The sequence below is a fragment of the Fusarium solani genome (genome assembly GCF_023522795.1).
Source record: "Fusarium solani strain SB1 chromosome Unknown bctg00000006, whole genome shotgun sequence".
In the NCBI taxonomy this organism is placed as follows: Eukaryota; Fungi; Ascomycota; class Sordariomycetes; order Hypocreales; family Nectriaceae; genus Fusarium; species Fusarium solani.
The window spans coordinates 2,520,080-2,539,246 of record NW_027072151.1 but is presented as its reverse complement, the minus strand read 5'-3'; the positions used below and the strand labels follow the sequence as shown (position 1 = coordinate 2,539,246).

At 52.2% G+C, this 19,167-nt stretch overlaps 6 protein-coding genes across 6 annotated transcripts; 2 read left to right on the top strand and 4 right to left on the bottom strand.

Annotated features, from left to right (window-relative positions):
• Window positions 1–546: 546 nt before the first annotated feature.
• Window positions 547–5,614, bottom strand: MRS44_010496 (uncharacterized protein; the record flags this gene model as incomplete). The annotated part of the gene is made up of 6 exons (XM_046272977.2): window positions 547–2,446; window positions 2,516–2,719; window positions 3,007–4,445; window positions 4,498–5,170; window positions 5,230–5,479; window positions 5,530–5,614. 6 exons carry the CDS (start codon window positions 5,612–5,614, stop codon window positions 547–549), a joined length of 4,551 nt encoding a protein of 1,516 aa, XP_046128472.2.
• Window positions 5,615–6,294: 680 nt separating this feature from the next.
• On the top strand, window positions 6,295–8,010 carry MRS44_010495 (uncharacterized protein; the record flags this gene model as incomplete). Its single annotated transcript, XM_046272978.2, has 4 exons — window positions 6,295–6,448; window positions 6,499–6,986; window positions 7,039–7,296; window positions 7,348–8,010. 4 exons carry the CDS (start codon window positions 6,295–6,297, stop codon window positions 8,008–8,010), a joined length of 1,563 nt encoding a protein of 520 aa, XP_046128473.2.
• Window positions 8,011–8,190: 180 nt separating this feature from the next.
• MRS44_010494 (uncharacterized protein) lies at window positions 8,191–10,281 on the bottom strand (the record flags this gene model as incomplete). The annotated part of the gene is made up of 6 exons (XM_065620137.1): window positions 8,191–8,650; window positions 8,702–8,995; window positions 9,044–9,129; window positions 9,458–9,857; window positions 9,917–10,006; window positions 10,058–10,281. 6 exons carry the CDS (start codon window positions 10,279–10,281, stop codon window positions 8,191–8,193), a joined length of 1,554 nt encoding a protein of 517 aa, XP_065476326.1.
• A 1,347-nt stretch (window positions 10,282–11,628) lies between these two features.
• MRS44_010493 (uncharacterized protein) lies at window positions 11,629–13,311 on the top strand (the record flags this gene model as incomplete). Its single annotated transcript, XM_046284579.2, has 1 exon — window positions 11,629–13,311. One exon carries the CDS (start codon window positions 11,629–11,631, stop codon window positions 13,309–13,311), a length of 1,683 nt encoding a protein of 560 aa, XP_046128475.1.
• Window positions 13,312–14,327: 1,016 nt separating this feature from the next.
• On the bottom strand, window positions 14,328–16,205 carry MRS44_010492 (uncharacterized protein; the record flags this gene model as incomplete). Its single annotated transcript, XM_046277178.2, has 2 exons — window positions 14,328–15,605; window positions 15,654–16,205. 2 exons carry the CDS (start codon window positions 16,203–16,205, stop codon window positions 14,328–14,330), a joined length of 1,830 nt encoding a protein of 609 aa, XP_046128476.2.
• Window positions 16,206–16,888: 683 nt separating this feature from the next.
• Window positions 16,889–18,284, bottom strand: MRS44_010491 (uncharacterized protein; the record flags this gene model as incomplete). Its single annotated transcript, XM_065620136.1, has 9 exons — window positions 16,889–16,922; window positions 16,968–17,387; window positions 17,434–17,571; window positions 17,617–17,654; window positions 17,705–17,859; window positions 17,909–17,950; window positions 18,012–18,102; window positions 18,149–18,181; window positions 18,240–18,284. The coding sequence occupies 9 exons, from the start codon at window positions 18,282–18,284 to the stop codon at window positions 16,889–16,891; spliced, it is 996 nt and encodes a 331-aa protein (XP_065476325.1).
• Between the last annotated feature and the right edge of the window lie 883 nt (window positions 18,285–19,167).

The following is a 19,167-nucleotide window of genomic DNA, read 5'->3' as shown; positions in this document are numbered from 1 at the left end:
TTTCAGACGTCAAGCAGAAGCTCGACTCTTGATGTTGTCACGAGATGACTCAAAGCGGAGCATGGACGGCAAGCCGATTGGAGCCAACGAATTAAACGAGTCATTGGGAGAGGTGAGTCACGCACTATGAGTGTTGATGCTATTTTTTCATGCGATACTTGGTATTTTTAAATGGTATTTCTTGTGGTGTTTTGTGAGATGATGGGAGATTTGATCCAATCATTCGGTGAGGGTTGACAGCCCTGCGAAAGAGCAGTCGTGATGGGACTTTGATTGGCTTGGGTTGGTAGATTGGCATTACAGCAGGCCTGGTCTATCACAGATGAGTTATCCTTGGGCGAAGAAACAAAACACCTTCTTCTTGTCTCAGTCACAAGTCCCTCTGTCAGCCCTGTCAAGTGACGTCTTTTGTCCACCCCAACTGACTCTCTGACACATCCCACATGCACCTCACCAGTCACTGCTTGGTCTCAAATCCATGCATAATTTACAAACCGAGGGTATCCTAGTTTCCATATGGTACACAATCATACATGTTGTACATACTCATCGCCGAGGCCCATGCTTGCCCATCAGCCTCAATCTCTGTCTCCGCGCTGGCCCAAACAGTGGCCGGTAATACACATGAGACGTTCTCTCTCCCCTCGGGTGATGTCCCAGAAGGGTCTTGTCGACATTTCTGTACCGAACTTCATACTTGACCCACCGCTCCAGGCCGGGTATATGGATGCCCAGCGACGGTAGCGCCAGTAGCGTCAACGTAGTTGTCACATGCTGCGAGTAGTGATCCCTCTCGCGTTCCACGCCGTACAGAGCCGGCAAGGAATATCGGATCTTGCCCGGTGCGTAGTGCTTAAGCAGCTTTTCAAGCCGAGCCCTCCGCATGGGGGGTAGCGCCTTACGGAAAGCCTTGGCATACTCTGCTCGATAAGGCTGCACCAGGAATACAGGGCGATTGTTGTATCCAATCCGAACCCAGTAGCGGCCATCAAACATCTTGGATCTCTTCCAGCCCATGATGCGGGACCCAGGGTTGGCCTCGGCGATCTCCTTGGCCTCCTCCTTGTCGAAGCGAACACGATGGTCCAGAACTCCGAACAGCTTCGCCATAGGTAGAGGTTGATTGGATGTGTAAGGAGCTCGAGAGAGGAACCACTTGACTGAGTTTCCTTGTACTATCGGATCAAACAAGACACCGGACATGGCAAAGGCTTTTGGGGGAGATGGGCCCGGGTTGGGAGCCAGGTCTGGAAGGAGTCGATTCACGACATTGTCGAGGTTGGCCAAAGGCGGCAAATGATACTCGGGCGTGACAAAGTCTATCAGCTTCCGAACTGCAATAGCCATGATGAGTCTCCGATGCTCCTTGCGAAGCTCATTGTCTGGGTCCAATGAACGCCTCTTGCGCCGCCCTTTGAAAGGGCGCGAGTTGGGAAACTGAATCAACAAAGTTCCCGCATTGGGGTCAAAATCCTTGATGATAGCTTCTCGCACGAGATAGCGATGCGCTTCAGCTTCTTCAAACTTTGTCCTTCGCTTTGCCCGTTCGGCCAAGGCCAAGATGGCGGGCTTCTGCAGAGCTTTCGGGAGCTCATGATTCCGGACCAGGTATCTGATGGCATTCCGTGTCGTCAGAGTAGGGTCCTTGTTGGTCCGGTCCTCGACCCAGGGGATCTTGTTTGCCTCGCAGGTGGCGATGAGCCTATCCTTGTCAAACTCAAGCAGCGGCCTGTAGATCGTGACCCCGCCATCTTCGATCTCCAGCGGCTTGAGATAGGGCTCGCTAGGTTCCTTTTCCATGGGATTGTGCCCAGGATATCGGTCAACAAGTTCTGTTCCACCAAAGCGTTTGAGGCCGTTCCGTGGCTCGGCCATCTTCTCATCTCGAAAAATGGATCGCAGGCGCTTCATTTCCCGTATAGGCGGCTTAAAACTGAGAAAAGGGTAGTCTTGGCGCTGGTCATCGATCAAACCGCTCTTGTATACGCCGTGCATGTCGTAACACTCAGGGATCGAGTTTGCCTCCCGTATCCCCTGCAGCCCTCGATATCCATGTCCTCCAAGCAATCGCATTAGAACCGTCTCGTATTGGTCGTCTCGATGATGCGCAAAGAAGAGACTCGTAGCGCCCAAATAGTTGCAGTGGCTCCCAAGAGCGCGGTACCGATACGTTCGAGCGAGTCCCTCGAGGTTCGGGAGCTTGCGAGGATCGAGGCCATTGCGTTTCTCCTCCTTCCAGGCGAGTGCCGTTACGGTAGTCTTGAGGTCGAGCTTCCTCAACTCCTTTGCGACCTGTATAGCCTCTTCGGTGCTCTCATCGCGTAGTCTGTGATCGATAACGACTGCAAGGGCGCCGTGGGCGGGATTGTCGGCGATCTTTGCGTGGCGGAAGGTCTGGAGCATACGGGAAGTGAGAAAGGCCAGGGCCATGGAATCAACCCCTCCGCTGATGGCCAGCACTAACCCATAAATTAGTACAGTCACTCAATTAGACATCGTGGAGCAACATACCTACGCGCTGAGGCCTGGCAGACCGGGCCGCGGGAATCGCGGCCGGCATACAGCTTCGACAGCATCCCTAAACTCGGCGATGGAGATGGGCCGAGGGGCATGGTGAAAGACGCGAGCTGCCGTAGTCATTCCATCATATTCCTCGAGGGAGCTCTGGGCCGTGATTGGCCATTCGAGGAAGCAATTGGTTCGGGCAGAGAGTGCGAAGCTGAAGATGGTGGTTTAAAAAAGTGGTGATCTCGGAATTGGAGGTTGGTCCGGTTAGGTTTGCGAATCCCGGCGGGAGCTGCATGGTGGGGCCGCTGTAATGTTAGTGCTCATCCGCTATCACCACAGGCTATCATAACTTCTCTCTCTACACGTGGGCTTTCTCAGATCTATCTATTCACCAATGTCCTATATAACTACAGTTCTCATATGCCTTTCCACTCCAAAGAGGAAGCTACGTGAAAAAGACTTGACAGCGGTGTAAATGCGCTGCTATTCCCAACCAACACCTCAAAGCTCCCGCTTTCCATCAGCCAAGCACCCGACGTCTCGTCCCAGATACTCGTGGCATATTTGAGCGGGATAGTGATGTACGCCAACTTTGTCTCTCCAGCTTGGACAGATACCTTGGTGAATCCTTTCAGTTCTTTGATGGGCTGTGAAACCTTGGACTCGCTAATCCGCTTCACATAGGCCTGGCAGGTCTCGCTACCATCTACAGTAGAAGTGTTGGTTACTGCGACCGAGATGTGTAACTGACTATCAAGACCGGATCCATCCATGGTCAATTTCAAATGATTCAACTCGAAGGAAGCATACGAGAGACCGTGCCCAAACGGCCATTGAACGGGTCGCTTGATCTTTTCGTAGAAACGGTAGCCAACGTGGATATCCTCGCTGTAGTAGCATCTTCCAGCCTCGGATCTGTAGCTGAGGAAAGCAGGCGTATCCTCGATATGCATTGGCCACGAAAGGGGTAGCTTCCCGGATGGACTCGTTTTGCCTAGGAGAACATCGGCGATGCTGTGGCCGCTCTCGTTGCCGCCGTACCACGTCTGCAACACAGCAGGAACTTCGTCCCATGGTCCCGAGACAGGAGTGCCGGATTGGATAACGACGACAACGTTTTTGTTGACGGCACATACTCTTGATATCAGCTCTGCCTGTCGTCCAGGGAGTCCAAGTTCAGTACGATCTGAACCTTCCGACTCCCACTCGGGGCCCAAGCCAACGGATAACACGACTTGATCCACCATCTTTGCCAGCTCCACGGCCTTGTCGAGATCCGATCCTTGATCGACGCAAGGGGCGCAACCAATGCGCACACCGCCAGCTCCGAAGACGGGTGCTCCGGCTTTGTTGAGGTTGGAGGTTGCAGCGCTACCGAAATCGACTCTAAGACGGTACACTTTGCCAGCCTCAAGTTTGGTGTAGCCGATCTCTTCCACGCTACCTGACCCAAAGAAGCTCTCTCCTCTGGTTTGCTTCTCTGCGTTGTCGACGATGAGTCTATCATCAAGGTATAACTTCGCAGTACCGGCAACTGTGAGGCCAAATGCATACGTCTCGGTTTGCTCAACCACAAAGTCGGCTTCTATGGTAGCAAAGAGGACGTTGTCAGGGGTAACAGTATTACTATAGTCGTAGAGAACAATGTTTGTGTCATCAAGCTCGAATGTTTCCAGCGGAGTATGCTTGTGCTCCCAAGGTGGTGAGCTGTAGATGCTCATCAAGAAATGGCCGAGTTTCCCGCTCTTTGGACTCCGGACTAGATCCCCCAGGACTGGCAGCATGTTGTAGATTCGACAGGCTTCAGCATATTGAACTGGCTTCTCTAATTGGGCGTTTAGTCCCTCGAGGATGGATACTGAGCGATAGGGACGGAGTGACGCTGATCCTCCACCACAGAAGAAGGGTTTCTTCAGGTTGGGCCCAATGACTGCAATCTAGGTATTTATTAGCATCGAGCAAAGAACGATTAATAATTGGCAAGCTTACACTCTTAGAACCATTCAAAGGTAGAAGGTTTCTCTCATCTTTGAGAAGAACGATGCTTTCAGACCCTAACCTCCTCAAGACATCCCGGTCACCCGCAGAGTCAAGACAAATCTCAGGGCCCGACTCTGGGATCCCCGACTTTGAGCACCTCTCGATAAGCTTCAAGACAGAAGATACCCTCTGGTTGACCGTCTCATTGCTTATCTTGCCCACACTCATGGCAGTCGACACCTTCTTGCCTCTCCACTCAGTTGGGCCTGGCATCTCGAGGTCTAAGCCAGCATTGATGGCCTCGACAGTCGAGTACGTTCCGAACCAGTCACTTAGGATGCACCCATCATAGTTCCACTCTTTTCGGACGATATCTTGGAGTATCTCGGAGTTCTCGCACATGTGGAGGCCGTTGACCCTGTTGTATGCCGTCATGAGAGCCCAGGGGTTGGCATCCCGGATAGCTAACTGAAAAGGGAGGAGATAGATTTCACGTAGCGCTCGTTGACTGATGCGGCAGTCGACGAGAGTGCGCTCGTGTTCCATGTCATTCGCCACAAAGTGCTTCAGAGATGATGCGATGCCACCCTTTTGGACGCTTGAGATTATGGCACCGGCCATGATGCCGCTAAGAAGGGGATCTTCAGAGAAGGACTCGAATCCTCGTCCACCCAGGGGACTTCTACAGAATCAATTGTTTAGTAACTCTCAACGGTGATTTGGTAACCGTCATTGACATACCTCTGGATGTTGACCGTTGGTCCCAGCCATACATGAGCGCTCTTGGCGTGACACTCGCGAGCTATCAAGTCTCCCGCCTCCTTCATCAGTTCCCTGTTCCACGTCGCTCCCAAAGCTGTCCCACAAGGTAGACAGGCAGCAGGAACACTGTCAAAGAACTTGGTGCCCCGAACGCCATTTGGGCCATCCGACATGCGAAGCTTGGGGATGTTGAGGCGTGGGATGCTAGCCGTGTGCCAAAAGTCAACACCTGTTAGTCTGTTAGCGAGGACAAGAGTACGAATGCAGTAGGGATATTACCCGATAGCAAGGCTATCTTCTCGCTAGTAGTCATGTCTTGGAGAAGTTTCTCCCGGGACGGCGTTGTAAAATGCAGGCTGCCCATGGTGTGATGTGGCTAAGGGTACGAATAGGGACGTGTGTGTTAAGTTGTCAACGAGCCCTTATCACAAGCTACCATAAAATACTCCCATTCACTAAGAAGTGCTCTTATTTGCGTAGACTATGCAGCTTGAAGGCTCAAAGAAGGTGTAGTTGGTTCGGGCTAGTTCTGTCCGAAGCGGTGGGAGATGGAAGGGGTCACATTTTATCGAAAGGATTTCCAGACCTTGTGACTTGAAAGCCAGGTAATCATGCCAAGGGGCTCCCCACACAAATTTTAATCATTTGCCTCAAATCTCGAGCCCTTATTCGCAACATTGGTAGTGTAACTCCTGGCATGGTGTTGCTTGCCGACGCTCCCCGAACAGAGATCCACCACAGTGCTAGGATCACGAAAGGCGATCTAGAGCTCCTATTGGGCTGTCAGGGGTCAGAAGACGCTTGCCGAGTCTCCCCGAGAAGTATGTTAGTTCAATTCACTGCTTGCCGACTCTCCTCGAACCAACTGAGTCAGGTTCTAGACCAACACTCGAGCTTACAAGACGGTATGATGCGAAAATCCAACCCGGGGGACCTGGGGTAGCGGCAGCGGGGCCCCACATGTATATTGGAGATATAATAGACATTCTGCTGCCCTCCAGACGAACATTCAACACTCGAATCTTCAGTCAACATCTTTACACAATGGGCTTCAAGAAGAACAATAAGCCTTTGGGCCATGCTCTGGCAGAGGTGCTTCCTCGGGACTCCAAGCCTTGGTACCGCGTGCCACATCTTCTAAAGCTCAATCTGTTACTCCTGATCCCGCTCATGTCCTCCTCTGTGGCTGGCTTTGACGGTAACTCTCATATACCAACACTCATTCTGCTCTAACATTAATATCTCCAGGTTCGTTGATGAACGGACTACAAGCACTTCCATCATGGAAAAACGACTTCAACAACCCCAAGGGTCACACTCTCGGCTTCGTCAACGCCGCCCAGTCCTTCGGTTCCATCCTCGCTCTGCCTCTCTGTGGTCTCCTCTCCGACAAGATCGGCCGAAAGAAAACGTTGCTTCTCGGCGGCATCATCATCACGCTCGCTTCGGTCATCCAAGCTGCCGCGGTCAACTATGGCATGTTTGTGGCTTCACGGGTCCTGGTGGGCGTTGGTGCGATTACCATCATCCAGCCGAGTCCGATGCTTATATCTGAGCTGTGTTACCCTACTCATCGTGGAATTTACACGGCGCTCTTTTGGACTTTTTACTATTTTGGTTCTATTATTGCTGCCTGGAGCACGTATGGCTTGCAAAAGCACATGCCGGCCAGTGTTTGGGCGTGGAGGGGCCCTTCCATCTTGCAAGGTGGTCTTCCTATCCTCCAGCTCCTGTTTGTAAGTTCCACAACTTGACTCCGACTAAGACAAGAGACTAATCTCTCTCTAGTGGTGGAAGCTCCCTGAGTCTCCTCGATGGCTTATTGCCAACGACAGAAGCCAAGAGGCCAGAGCTACTCTCGCGACATTCCACACTGGCGGTGACGAGGACCACCCCCTTGTCACATTTGAGATGAACGAGATCACCAGAGCTCTCGAGATTGACAAGGCGGCCGAGGGTGTCAAGTGGACCGCCCTTGTGGCAACACCTGGCAATAGGAAGCGAACCTTGATCACTTGTTTACTGGGCTTCTTCTCTCAGTGGGTTGTAAGTAACCAGATGATCTCCTAAAGAAATGCAGGCTTACGTGTGCAACAGGGTAACAGCGTCGTCTCGTTCTACCTCACTCTGGTTCTCGACACCGTCGGAGTCAAGGACCCCGATACCCAGACTCTGATCAACGGTCTACTCCAACTCTTCAACTTTGTCGCCGCCATCATCGCAGCATTCTTGGTTGACCGTCTCGGCAGACGAACCCTCTGGAACTGGTCCGGTATTGGAATGCTCATTTCATTCGTCATCTGGACTATCTGCTCCGCCAGGTTCACTATTGAGAACTCGAGCGGGCTGGGAGTCGCAGTTATTGTCTTCATCTTTGTCTACTTTTTCCACTACGACTTAGCATACACACCTCTTGTCTTTGCTTATCCGACCGAGATTCTACAGTACTCTATCCGGTCCAAGGGACTGAGTCTTGAGCTTGGTATTGTGTACGGCTCACTTGTGGTCCTGTCGTTTGTCAACCCTATCGCACTTGATGCTATTGGCTGGCGCTACTACATTCTCTTCTGTTGTATCACGGCTGTTTCTGTTGTCGCGAACTGGTTTCTTCTCCCTGAGACAAAGGGACGTTCTTTGGAGGAGATTAGCGAGTTGTTTGATGGACAGGATGTTGCTGGGGCTGCGAGGGAGGCTACGAAACTGGAGTGTGGAGATGTCAGTCACATTGATGAGAGGGATTTCTCCAAGGCGGATGAGTAGAGTGTGGTTTAATGGGGCTACGATAGGACGACAACATGACTTTGTTGGTATCAATGACGTCTCTAAGAGGCATCAGGCACAGTATCAAAAAGAACAGTGACAACATAGCTTCATACTCAACCCAGTGTATTAATATATATCTGTAGCTCCATACTCAAGAGATAGATTCGCCTCCCCTAACTATTCGCTTACCGCATCCCATTCCGCCCGAAGAATCTCAAGGCTAACCTGCAAATTCCTCGACTCTGCGCTCCAACGGCTTAAAACATGCATCGCCTGCTGAACAGAAGCCTTCCACCCGGGTGGCATGGCTATTGAGTTAACCCTCGCCGCAGCAAGGAGACACAAGGCAGCTCCAAAGGCGATGCGAGCCGTGTACCAAGTGCCGTGGTGTCGATGGTGGTGAGTCGCGTCGTTGATCATCCCCATTGAGGCTTCCAGACAAGTAAACGCCAGGGGTTCAATATCCTTTCTGTGCTTGATAAGCTCGGTCTGGGGCGCGTGGATCATGAAGTAGAGGAATGGTTGAAAGATCCAGGCTTGACTTGTGAGGTATCGACTCCTCACGTGTAGGCCGAGCTCGTTTGTGGACTCGAATATTGGTTCTTCAACCTGAAGGGCTTTGGGTAGGTTGTTGACCCTAAGATCTCAAAATCAGTGGCTGCTTCTGAAAACGTCATTGTGTGCCTACCAAGCTGTCACTTTCTGGTCAAGCTGTTCCGCTTGTCTCTGCGTGGTGACAATGTCCCTCATCCAGGCAGTGGGCGATTGGCCATATAGAGTCCAGATAATCTCATTGCCGATTCGTCGTAATGATGTTTCCGAGAGGTAATACATCCAGCTATTTAGCTGTGAGCGATTCCCGGGTGTCTTGTCGTCCAGCTCGGCAGGGGAAGTGGAAGACTCTGGAGGATGCGGAAAAGCATAAGGGAATGGGAGGTCTTCAAGGCCAGAACTCGTCACGCGGAGTTCGTTTGCTAGTTCGCTTTGAAGGTTTAGATATTATAAACTGTTGATGTGTTAAGGAACATACCATTCTGACTGCATACAAGACCAGTATAGCCTTTGAAGCAACCGTCCCTCGTCCGTTTGAAACTCGTTGGGCGAGAAAGACCTGGACTGGATATGCAGTTTTAATTGAAGACTTGCCTGGCTAAACTGCAGCCAAGCAGCGACCGGACGGATCGAGTACATCTCGTACACACCACAGAAGAAGTGGCATTGCGTCGATAACAGAGATAACGGTTGATTACTGAGTATTGTTCGACATCTGGCAAAGCAACTTTCTCCCAGCTGTCTTGAGGTGCCAGCTTTGTCAGGACTTGTCGGGGAATACTTATCAAAGGTGGAGGGTATGTAGGGTGCCGAGATGATTCCAAGCGCACACGCAATGAGCTTTGAGCTGTAAGTCGCAGGGAAACGAGTCGAGGCTGAGAAGGGTACCTACAACGAGTGCAGCCTGGACGGAATCTCCAATACCGTTTTTAATACAGTCCTCAGCAGCCTCGGCGAGAGCTGTCGGGTCCAGAATTGGATTCTTGGTGTGGACATTGGCAAGAAAATCCTTGATGGCTGATTCGATGACTAAAGAGCTTGGAAGGGCATCTTTGAAAATATCCACGCCGGCTGAACCTTGCACTTGGCCCTGACTTCTTGAATCGATGGGTGAAGCCCCTGGGTTGCAAGGAAAGTGGTGGTTGTCTTGGTGTATCAAGGCCAGAGATCGACCGTGGAGTTGTAGTCCAAGTCCCTCAAAGACGGGCCATTCGAGGATTCCTTCTGCAGCTGGATACTGTGCTGTAGGAAAGACGGAGGGCTTTACAAATGTGTCTTCAGGCATGTCGTTTCTAGGAGGCCATTTAGCTACCCTGGGTAGCCACGGATGGTGGATGTGTGATTAACCCACCTTTGGTTTGCAAGCCCATCGAAACGCTCCTCCATGCGCCTCTCTAGATAGTCAAGTCGATTAATAATGTGCAAACTTGCCGAATCATAGCTATTTACAGCATTTAGTTACAAGTCCACGGCTTTTCTCCAGATTTCGTACTTGGAAAAATCCGAGCGCAGCTCCTCGTAGACGCAGGTGGCGCCTACGCTGAGGCAGAAACTACATGATGGCCTCTTGTTGTCGCATTTGCTCTTCCGGCCGCGACAGACAGTGCAGGCCGTGACTGAGCGTCTTCTTGGGTATGAACTCTCTGTTCTCTGGCGTTTTCTGATTTGCTGGACGGGGTTGGGCGTTGATGATTGGGATGGGGTGGAGTCAGTCATTGCGATGGGGCTGAAGAGTTGGGCTGAGAATTTAAAGAGCTGGATTTACGATCATCTTTGACTAGAATGAGAATGGAATATGCAAAGCAGATGTATAGATTTAGACGAGAGAATGGGGCAGCAGACGATCAGTGGAGATGGTTCGTGCAGTGCAATTCAATTGACATGAGGTTGTATTAGAGCCGTTCATTTGGCTAAGGCGGTGAAGCTGAGCAGAATTACTAGAGTCAAAGAGTAAGTGACCCATGCTCCCGGCTCCTGAGGGTTTTTGAGTTTCCTGGTGGTTTGGGATGGAGTAATCTTGGCGTGGGTGAGTGAGTGACCGAGGTGCAGCGTGAGAGGTACGGTACGTCAGTGGCGGGTCTAGAGGGAAAGCATGCAGGGGAATTTGCAGGGCGTATTATTTATGGAAGGCTCACAGTAAAAGAAAAAGAACGCGGTGTGTGTGGTTTATCCATTCCAACCGTGGCCAAGTTGTCGGTAACACATGGGGGCACTTAACATCCCGGTCTGCCAGGGGGCGTGATTTGTCTCCGAGGCACAAGGCACAAGGCACAATCAGAGGCAGCCAGTGGTGAAGCGGTGGATAACCAAGTCTTCGAACACTAGGGCGTGACAGAATAAACGGCACGTAAATGCACTCTCCGCTCTGCCTCTGCATCCATGGCTTTAGTTAGGCACGCATGGATGGGAATGGCTATGACTATGACTATGCATGGGATGGGTAATGGATGTCAATATGGATTGGCCATCAAAGACTCTCTTATCCCCTTTGTCCCTCTTTTGCCGTGTCCTCGTGCCACATGAGACTCTCTACCTCCACCCATCCATTAGGTATTCACGCCCCCATCCATGTCACTCCTCCTCTCTGCAACCCTCCCTCTGCATCTCCGTGCAGCACCTCTTTCCAGTCCATCCGTGTCGTCTCGTCTCGTCGTGTCTGTCTTTCTAGTGCCAGACATTCTGTTTATTTGTTTTGCCCATCCTCCCCTTCCTCTTTTTTCTAAACTCTCGTCATTGTCTTGTCTCGTCTCGGTCACTCCCGCAAAACATTGTCTCTCTCTCTTCACAGTCAAGCTGCCTGAATGAAGTCTGCGCATCAATCAATCACTCTCGACAATAACAAACCTCCAGCGGATGGATCCCATGTGATACATCCAGCCTGACTAACTTGAACCCACCACCGACTTCGCCTCCCGCCATAATCACTCTATCTATTCTTTCACCTCTCTCCCGTTCTCCGCAATCCTTTTATCCCTCGAGTCTAGTCCGGCAGCCAAACAAACAAACATTACATCACAACCAACCAACTACACTTTGCGCATCCGACAAGTCCCGTCCGTACTCATGGTCTCCACACTCGAGCCGCCGGCTTCGTCGTCGCTCTCCCGCCGCGGTCCGTCGTCGGTCGTCTCTCGTCAATCCATCTCGCGAACGAAGCGCTACAATCGCTCCCACGCCGGCGGAACCTCGTACGCGCCCCAGAATGACTTTCCCGTCTTTGCGAGCAGCGGCGACGTCGAGATCATAATCACCGCCCGAGAAGCAGCCCCCGGCGCCGCACCCGTCCAGAATCGCTACCTGCTTCATCGCCATACCTTGACGCGCTCCAGCGGTTTCTTTGAGGCCAGCACCTCGAACGAGTGGTCCCGCGCCCGAGCTCTACCCGCCGGCAACGAGCTGTCCCGCATCGGCGAGGACGGCAGTAGCCTCAATGGTAGCGACGATGGCACCTCGTCGTCCCTGATGGGAGGTGCGACGCCGCCCAGGAAGAGATGGAGATATGAGCTGGACCGAGGCTCAGGTCCCAATGACATACCCATGCTGGTTCAGAGAGACGAACGAGAAGATTCCAATCAGTCCATCTTTGGCCCTGCCTCGGCACCACCCACAGTCAACTCTCGAGAGTCTCGATCTTCGCTCGCCCGCACAAAGCTCTCGCACTCGCACTCTCGATCGCTTTCCAACTCGTCAACCGCGAATGGCTTCTTCCGCTCCGTCGCCAACCTCAGCCTATCTTCGAACCAGCCTCCAGCCCCCACGCTCTCCCAGGCCGATGAGGACCTCCTCCGCGACTACGACAACCTCTTCCGGATCTTCTACAACTACCCGCCCAACCTAGACGGGGTCAACGTCGCGGATGCATATGTGCAATGCAAGAGCCTCCTCAACCTTGCGGACCAGTACGACGCCCTGGCAGTGGTGGGACCGCGGGTCGACCACCACATGCTCCAGTTCCAGTCCCGTCTGTGGAAGCAAATCGCCAAATACCCCATCTCCTACCTGCGGCTGGGGTTCCTAGCGCGAAGCAGGGTCATCTTCCAGGAGGCGCTGATCCACGTCGTCGGGCAGTGGCCCATGGGAGAGCGCAGCCTGCGGGCAGCCCTGCCCGACATGGTGCTGGACATAATCGAGGACAAGGTGGAGGAGCTCGAGGAGACGGTAGGCCGGGTCGAGGGGCGTCTCTTCCGGATCGGGCTCACCAACAGCCGCGGCGAACGTGTCGGCCCAAGCAACAATTATCTAGACTGGCTCGCCGTGAGCCTGTTCCGCCAATGGGTGGCTGACAACACCTCTCCGCAGCCGCAGCAGCAGCAGCAGCCGCAGCCCGATCAGCGCCGGCGGACAGCAGCAGCACCTCCAACGTCTCGCGATGGAGGCCGCAGCGTCGCCACTCTTCCCCCTGCCGCCCCGCCTCTGACTTCTGTCGGTCGCGCATACCGCACCCTGGGCTCGAATAATCCCGCGGCCTTTCTCGGGCATGATGAGTGCAAGAGGTTTCTCAAGTTGACACCGGAGCTTTACAGCCGGGAGAACCTCCGCCGCTTCGAGAAGAGGCTCGACGAGCTCAAGGCCATGGCTCGAGAAGTCGTCCGACCTCTGATGGGGAGCAACCTCGAGCTGGACATGGGCGGAACGTCCAGGACCCCCGACAGCATCACCTATCTGACCTGCACTAACGTCGGGACGAGAGACTTGCCCTGGCTGATGATGGATGATCCGACCGTTGGCCTGCAGATCTCCAATTAATGTCACCGTCCGGAGTGATTCCGGGGTCCTCTGGCGATGTCACCTCGGACTGCATGTCATGAAAAAGAAGGCGAGAGAAAACAACGCTTCATTTTATTTTATCTCGCCTCGACAGACGGACGGACGACATGCTTCGACAATATGCAACGACTTTCTTCTCTCTATTGCAACGCGCCACGACGTTATGTTCTGATTTTTTTGTTCTTCACCTCTTTTTCTCTTTTTTCTGCGGATACCCCCCATGCTTGGACATATTTGATGATGCCCTCTGTGTCGGTTTATTTCTTGTTACCCCCAAGGTTGGCTCTTGTGCTTTTATGTTGGCTGTGTATTTATTTATCTTGAGTTTATGGTTCAAGGAAATCAGGTGGTTATATATACATAGGGATAGAGATGTGTTTGTCTGGATCACCGCATGAACTGGTTGGACTCTCAATGACTTGACTTTACTCAATCTTGATCTTGAATCTACCTGTGCAATGCATTCACATCTTGTTGAACCAGTTGTGCTTGTGTCTTTGTGCATGCCGTGACAAGTAGGGCCATTGGCAGTGTCATATCACCAGGCCGTGCTTGGGCTGCGAGGTAATTAGACTCTTCCACGTAGTCGCTGCATGCTGTAGGCATGCTGTAGGTGTATGTATGTACCTGGGTATGGATGTAAGGTATATGTATATGTACGGTAGGTCGACCCAATGCTATAAGACGATGCTTGCAGAACTCGTGACTCGTGTCATCCATGGGTGCCATGATGCATCCATCCTTACCCTACCTCCACTGGGCTGGCCTAGACAGCAGCAGCCATGCAGGAGGCAGAGGAGCTAGTACCAACAATCCCTGGGCAGGCAAGCATTTTCTCTCCTCTCATTCATTAATCCATTAATCATCAACGAGCGATATTGCTTTCTCGATCCTTCTAACGAGCGGGTTCATCTGGCCCCTCTTGGAGGACCTTGCACACAAATCATTAACTTTGCCGCCCCAACGCCTAATGCTCAATCCATCACATTATCACTCTACTCTTCACCCACCAAGACATACTCGTCCCCAGACACGCTACTCACATCCATCTGCGAGTTCCCATCTCCCTTGCGTCCCCGGGTGCGTCGAGCAAACGGCCCGCCCTCGTGCGTCACCTCCAACCCTCGCCCGCGGATGTCTTGAGACCCCGAGACCGTCTGCGCAGAGACGTGGCCCTCCCACGACGATGGGTACTGGAGCTTGATGGTTCCGCTGATGGAGTTGTGCTTGGACTTTAGGGCTGACAAGGCCGGTGTGCCATCGCCAATGGCGGTTATCCAGAGGGGCTCTAGTATTGTTACTTGAGAGGTTCCGCTCTTGGTGTCTGTTTCTAACGCTGGGCTTGTTGACCGTTCTAGGACGGGTAGGATGCGGAGTTTGAAGTCTCCCGATTGGGACTCGAATCTTGCGTGGGAACTGGCTGCTACGTCGGCTGTGATGTCTCCAGATGCCGTGCCGACGTTGACGGTGTAGTCCCGAGGTGGGAGTGAATCTTTAGGCTGACTCAAAGGCTCGTGAACCTCAATTTGTCCAGAAGCAGAGTGCACGCGGAGTGAAGCTGGCTTTTCACCCTCTGCTGGCTTGGGTCCGACGTTTACAGTGATGTCGCCCGAGACGGTGTCAATGTCGAGGAGGTCGTATAGCGGGTACCATCCCTTGACCTTTCCGCTGGCTGTGTGGATGTTGATCTCGCGGGATGACAGCGTATAAGGCACAGCTGCCTTCTTGGGAGCCACGGCTGGCGTGTTGATGTGTCCAATGGCGCTGCGGATAACAGTGCTCTTCAGGACCTGCAAGTCAAAGCCCGACTCGACGTCAACGTTGAGATGAATAGTGTTGATCTTGAGGGCATTGATGATAGACTTCTGCGGCACCCAGATGGTTGCGCGGATCTGGATGCAGGGCGCTTCACTCGAGTCCCAGTCTATCGTCTCCGGTGTAATCATCTTGAACAGCTGCGTCTTCTCATCAAAGTGGACATGAACTCCAAGATTCTTATCATTGGAGATGACTTGCAGCTCAATGGCCGCAGACGAGCTATCCTTTGCAGGTTGCAGGATGACTTCTCCAGAGACGTGAGGTCTTGCGCCTCTATGACCACGATCCCTTTGAACCGTCTGTACAATCTCGAGGTTGCTCGTACGGTCAAATTTCACGGACGTCGTGGTCTTTGGAAAGTTGTGTGGAGTGTCGAGGCATATCCGTGAGGGATTCCATGTGAACTCGCCGTGACTCCCAATAGGGCCATCGTTGATGTAGTCGGGAGGTTCCCACTGCGAGAGTCAGCACACCTACATATGCACGAGGCGTAGAAGACCAACATCAGAAGAGTCATCAAAGAAAATGCCGAGAAGTATGATGACGACGGATACAATGACAAAAGTACCAAGAATGGTTTTAAACTTTCTCCGCAGGTTGGTCTTTGCGACAGATGTCTTCAGTCGTCTCCATCGTGATGGTTCCTCATGGGGAGGACTACTCATGGACTCGGGCCCATGAGACAAAAGAGGCTGTTGCTCCTCTACCCGAGGATACTGCTCCTGCGCTTGACCCATTGGTGAAAACGTCGAGTAATTTGTCGAAGAAGGCGAGTAAGCAGGAGGAGCTTCGTGCTGAATCGAAGGTGAAGCCATAGGTCTGCTGTCACTAGAAGATGCGCCGGCGGCATCGCTGTTTAATAACCGTCTCTCCCTCTCGGCCTCCCACGCTTTGGACTCGCGGCTCGCAAGGGTAGGATCCTCTACGAGGATATTCGGCACCAGGGGCCGCGGACGTGATGACGTCGACGACGCGTGGAAGTAACCATCAGTAGGCGACAGGGCCTCGGACTCGTCGTCGGCCGAGTAGAGGTTGTCAGAGTACGGGGCGGGCATTGTAGGGCTGAAGAAGAAGGGGTGGGTAGGGCTGATTTGGAACACGGGCCTGGCGTGATGCTATTCGCGAGGGCTGCAGCCGTGGGACGAGAGCATACGTGGCCCAAGAGAAAGAAAAGGAAATCCTGGGGTTGAAATAGAGAGGGGAAAGGCAGAAAAATGGTGTTGCTGGGATATGGATGTTATCTGATCATGGAAGGATTGTAGCCGATCACGCTATTGCTGTTTGCGGGAGGTGGTAAGCATGAGGCTTCAGAGGGATTGACCAACAACTGTTTAATGAACCACGGACGACAGCATTTTTAATACTGTTGTATCTCATTTACATAGTTTCAAGACTACCATGATACAAATTACAACTATTCCATTCTTCAAAATCATCAGGCTCATCTTGACTCTTCAAATCTCTCAAAAAAGTTGTTATCTCCAAGGATATCTCCCCGACAAAAGTTCCCCCGCCGCCTGAATGCATCAACTCACACACACCACCCACACCCCCGCAGCTGCATCCCTCCCAAGCGACGGACAGATGCGTAAGCCGTGCATCAAGGCCGCGAATGGCTGACGAGGACACCGCGGGCTTGATTTTGATGGCCTGTTTTTGCAGTTTCCAGGTTTTGAGTTGATCATATCTCTACACCAACTTCAGTGTCCTGACAACAACTGCATCTTTAACATTGTTTCTAAACTTCTGGTTTTCTTGCATAGATCGAGTACCTATTACAATTAGCAGAGAACACCAAGCACACCAAACAGACTTACACTGGCCAATACGCGTGAATCCCCGTATCATTCAGCTCCCTCCTAACATCCACCAAAAACAGCGTCACCCTCTCTCTATCCCACCCATGCGCCCTCGTGAGCGGTGCCATAGTAAACGCCTCAAGTCCGCCCTCTAGATTTGCTCTACTCCAAGCTCCGAGCTCTTTGAGTCTCTTGTCCTTTGGCCATGTGTTGATCGGCCATCTACGTCGTGTCTCGACGACGTCTATGAAGCCTGTTGCTGCGAGGACGTCTTTGAGAGGTGGGATCTCTTGGTAGGGTCGGCCGAGCTTGACTGAGGCTTCGTACATGAGCTGGAGGCAGCGGGGGAGTGCTTGCGTTGGTTGAAGGGTGCCGTCATCTGAGGAGAGGAAGAGGTCGGCTTCTTGGAGTTCGACGTAGCCACCGGGGTTAAGGTTGCTACATTACGTTAGAACCGGCAAGATGAAATGACTCAGATGCTTACTCGTAGATCTTCTTGAGGTAGTCGGGCCAGTTTCCGATACTCGATGTCATCATTCGACTATGGATGTAGTCAAACGGTGCAGAATGATTCCACTCCTCGTCGATGTCATCGATAAAGAACTCCACGTTGGGAGGCACACTGGAATATCAGTCTAGCTTCTTGATGACAGCAATTAGCACATACAAAGTGGGCTGGATAGGCGACAAGTCGACCCCAACAACCTAACAACACCTCAATATTTAACCCACAACATTTGGCATGCATTACTTACATGAGCTTCCGGGTGCTCGTCTCCAAAGTCCATGGCCCAGATTCCCGTCCCTGTGCCAAGGTCGAGAACCCTCTTGACCTCAGACTTGGCTTTATTCGGCGGCGCGAGGCCGAGACTGTCGTCAAAAGTAAGGAGAAAGAGGTGATGCTGGAGATCTAGAGCCGGTTCAGTCAATGTCTCGTGGTTGCTACGTGTTCCGCGTACCTAGTCGTTCGGCTTCGAGTTCGTCGTTAGGAAGGTTATACTCTAAACTCGTAAGTATTCACTTGATTCTTCAGTGATGCAGAGGAAGTTATCATTGACTCACTCCCGTCCTTGTATCGATGATATGTCCTTCCGTTCTCGCGTCTGTAGTCCACGATGGAGCTGCTGAGACTCTGAGTCGAAGAGACCGTCTCCTGCATTCTATGAGCACAACCCTAAATTGCATGAGCAAAGATGTACCTCTCCAAGAGAAGATTCCCCATCTTCAGTCAACTGTCAGTTCCCAGAGTTAGCAGTGATTTGTGGTATTGTGTCCGGACAAGCCACCCACCGCCTCGTCGGGCACAATCTCTGCCTCAGGGTGCTGGGTCGCCATTTTAAATAGAGTAATTAAAGCGACGCTTCTGATCTCTAAGAACTAGTTGAAGAGAAAACTCGGAAAGAAATACAAATTTTAAAATACCAGTCCCCATCAAAACCATGCTCGCCCAGACATCCCCCTCTTCCCTCTCCCCACAAGTCGTGTCACATTCAGACAACCTCGCATATGTACACAGCATGTCTCCATGTCCACCAGAAAAACCCGCTCTGCACAAAATGCACACATGTCGTGTTGTCTTTGCAGGTTCGGGTCCTCATTCGCCGGCCCCGGTGCCCCGGGCATCCGCTCGGTACCGAAGTGCCGGGACGGAGGGGAGTGGGACCCACACTTTGCACGGCGCGGCGCGGGCCGGTGAGGGAATTGAGAGCAGAACGCATCGCATCGCATCATGCCGTGAGAGACCGTCTGCAGGATGAATTGGCGAGGGGGTTGGCAAATTGCAACGGACTCGAGCCTCCGAGGCAAAGACTTGCATTTGCTAGCTACGACATTCATCACAGTCGTGACACCATACTAAACGTCACAATCCATCATCAAGCAATATGGAATCAAGAAAAGCTCAGCTTTGATTGCGAGATCTCCCTAGCCTCGCCTTGGCCCTGCCTCTATCTCGAGCAACAAAAAAAAAAAAAAAAGAGGTATGTCATCCAATTCTAAAAACCGCCGACTCCAGCTCCGCCAAAGAAAAATCCGAGAAACGTTTGGCGGTGTTCCCATCACCTCGTGGCGTGGTTGCTTAGTTTTTCATCCACTGATATATCAATCCCTTTCCCAACGCCTTGATATTTCCCCCCGTCGTAACGCAATGCCCGTCCTCCCGCTAAGATTCCTCGCTTGCCTAAATGTCAATGTGAAAGTTGCGTGCGCGTGTGAGTGT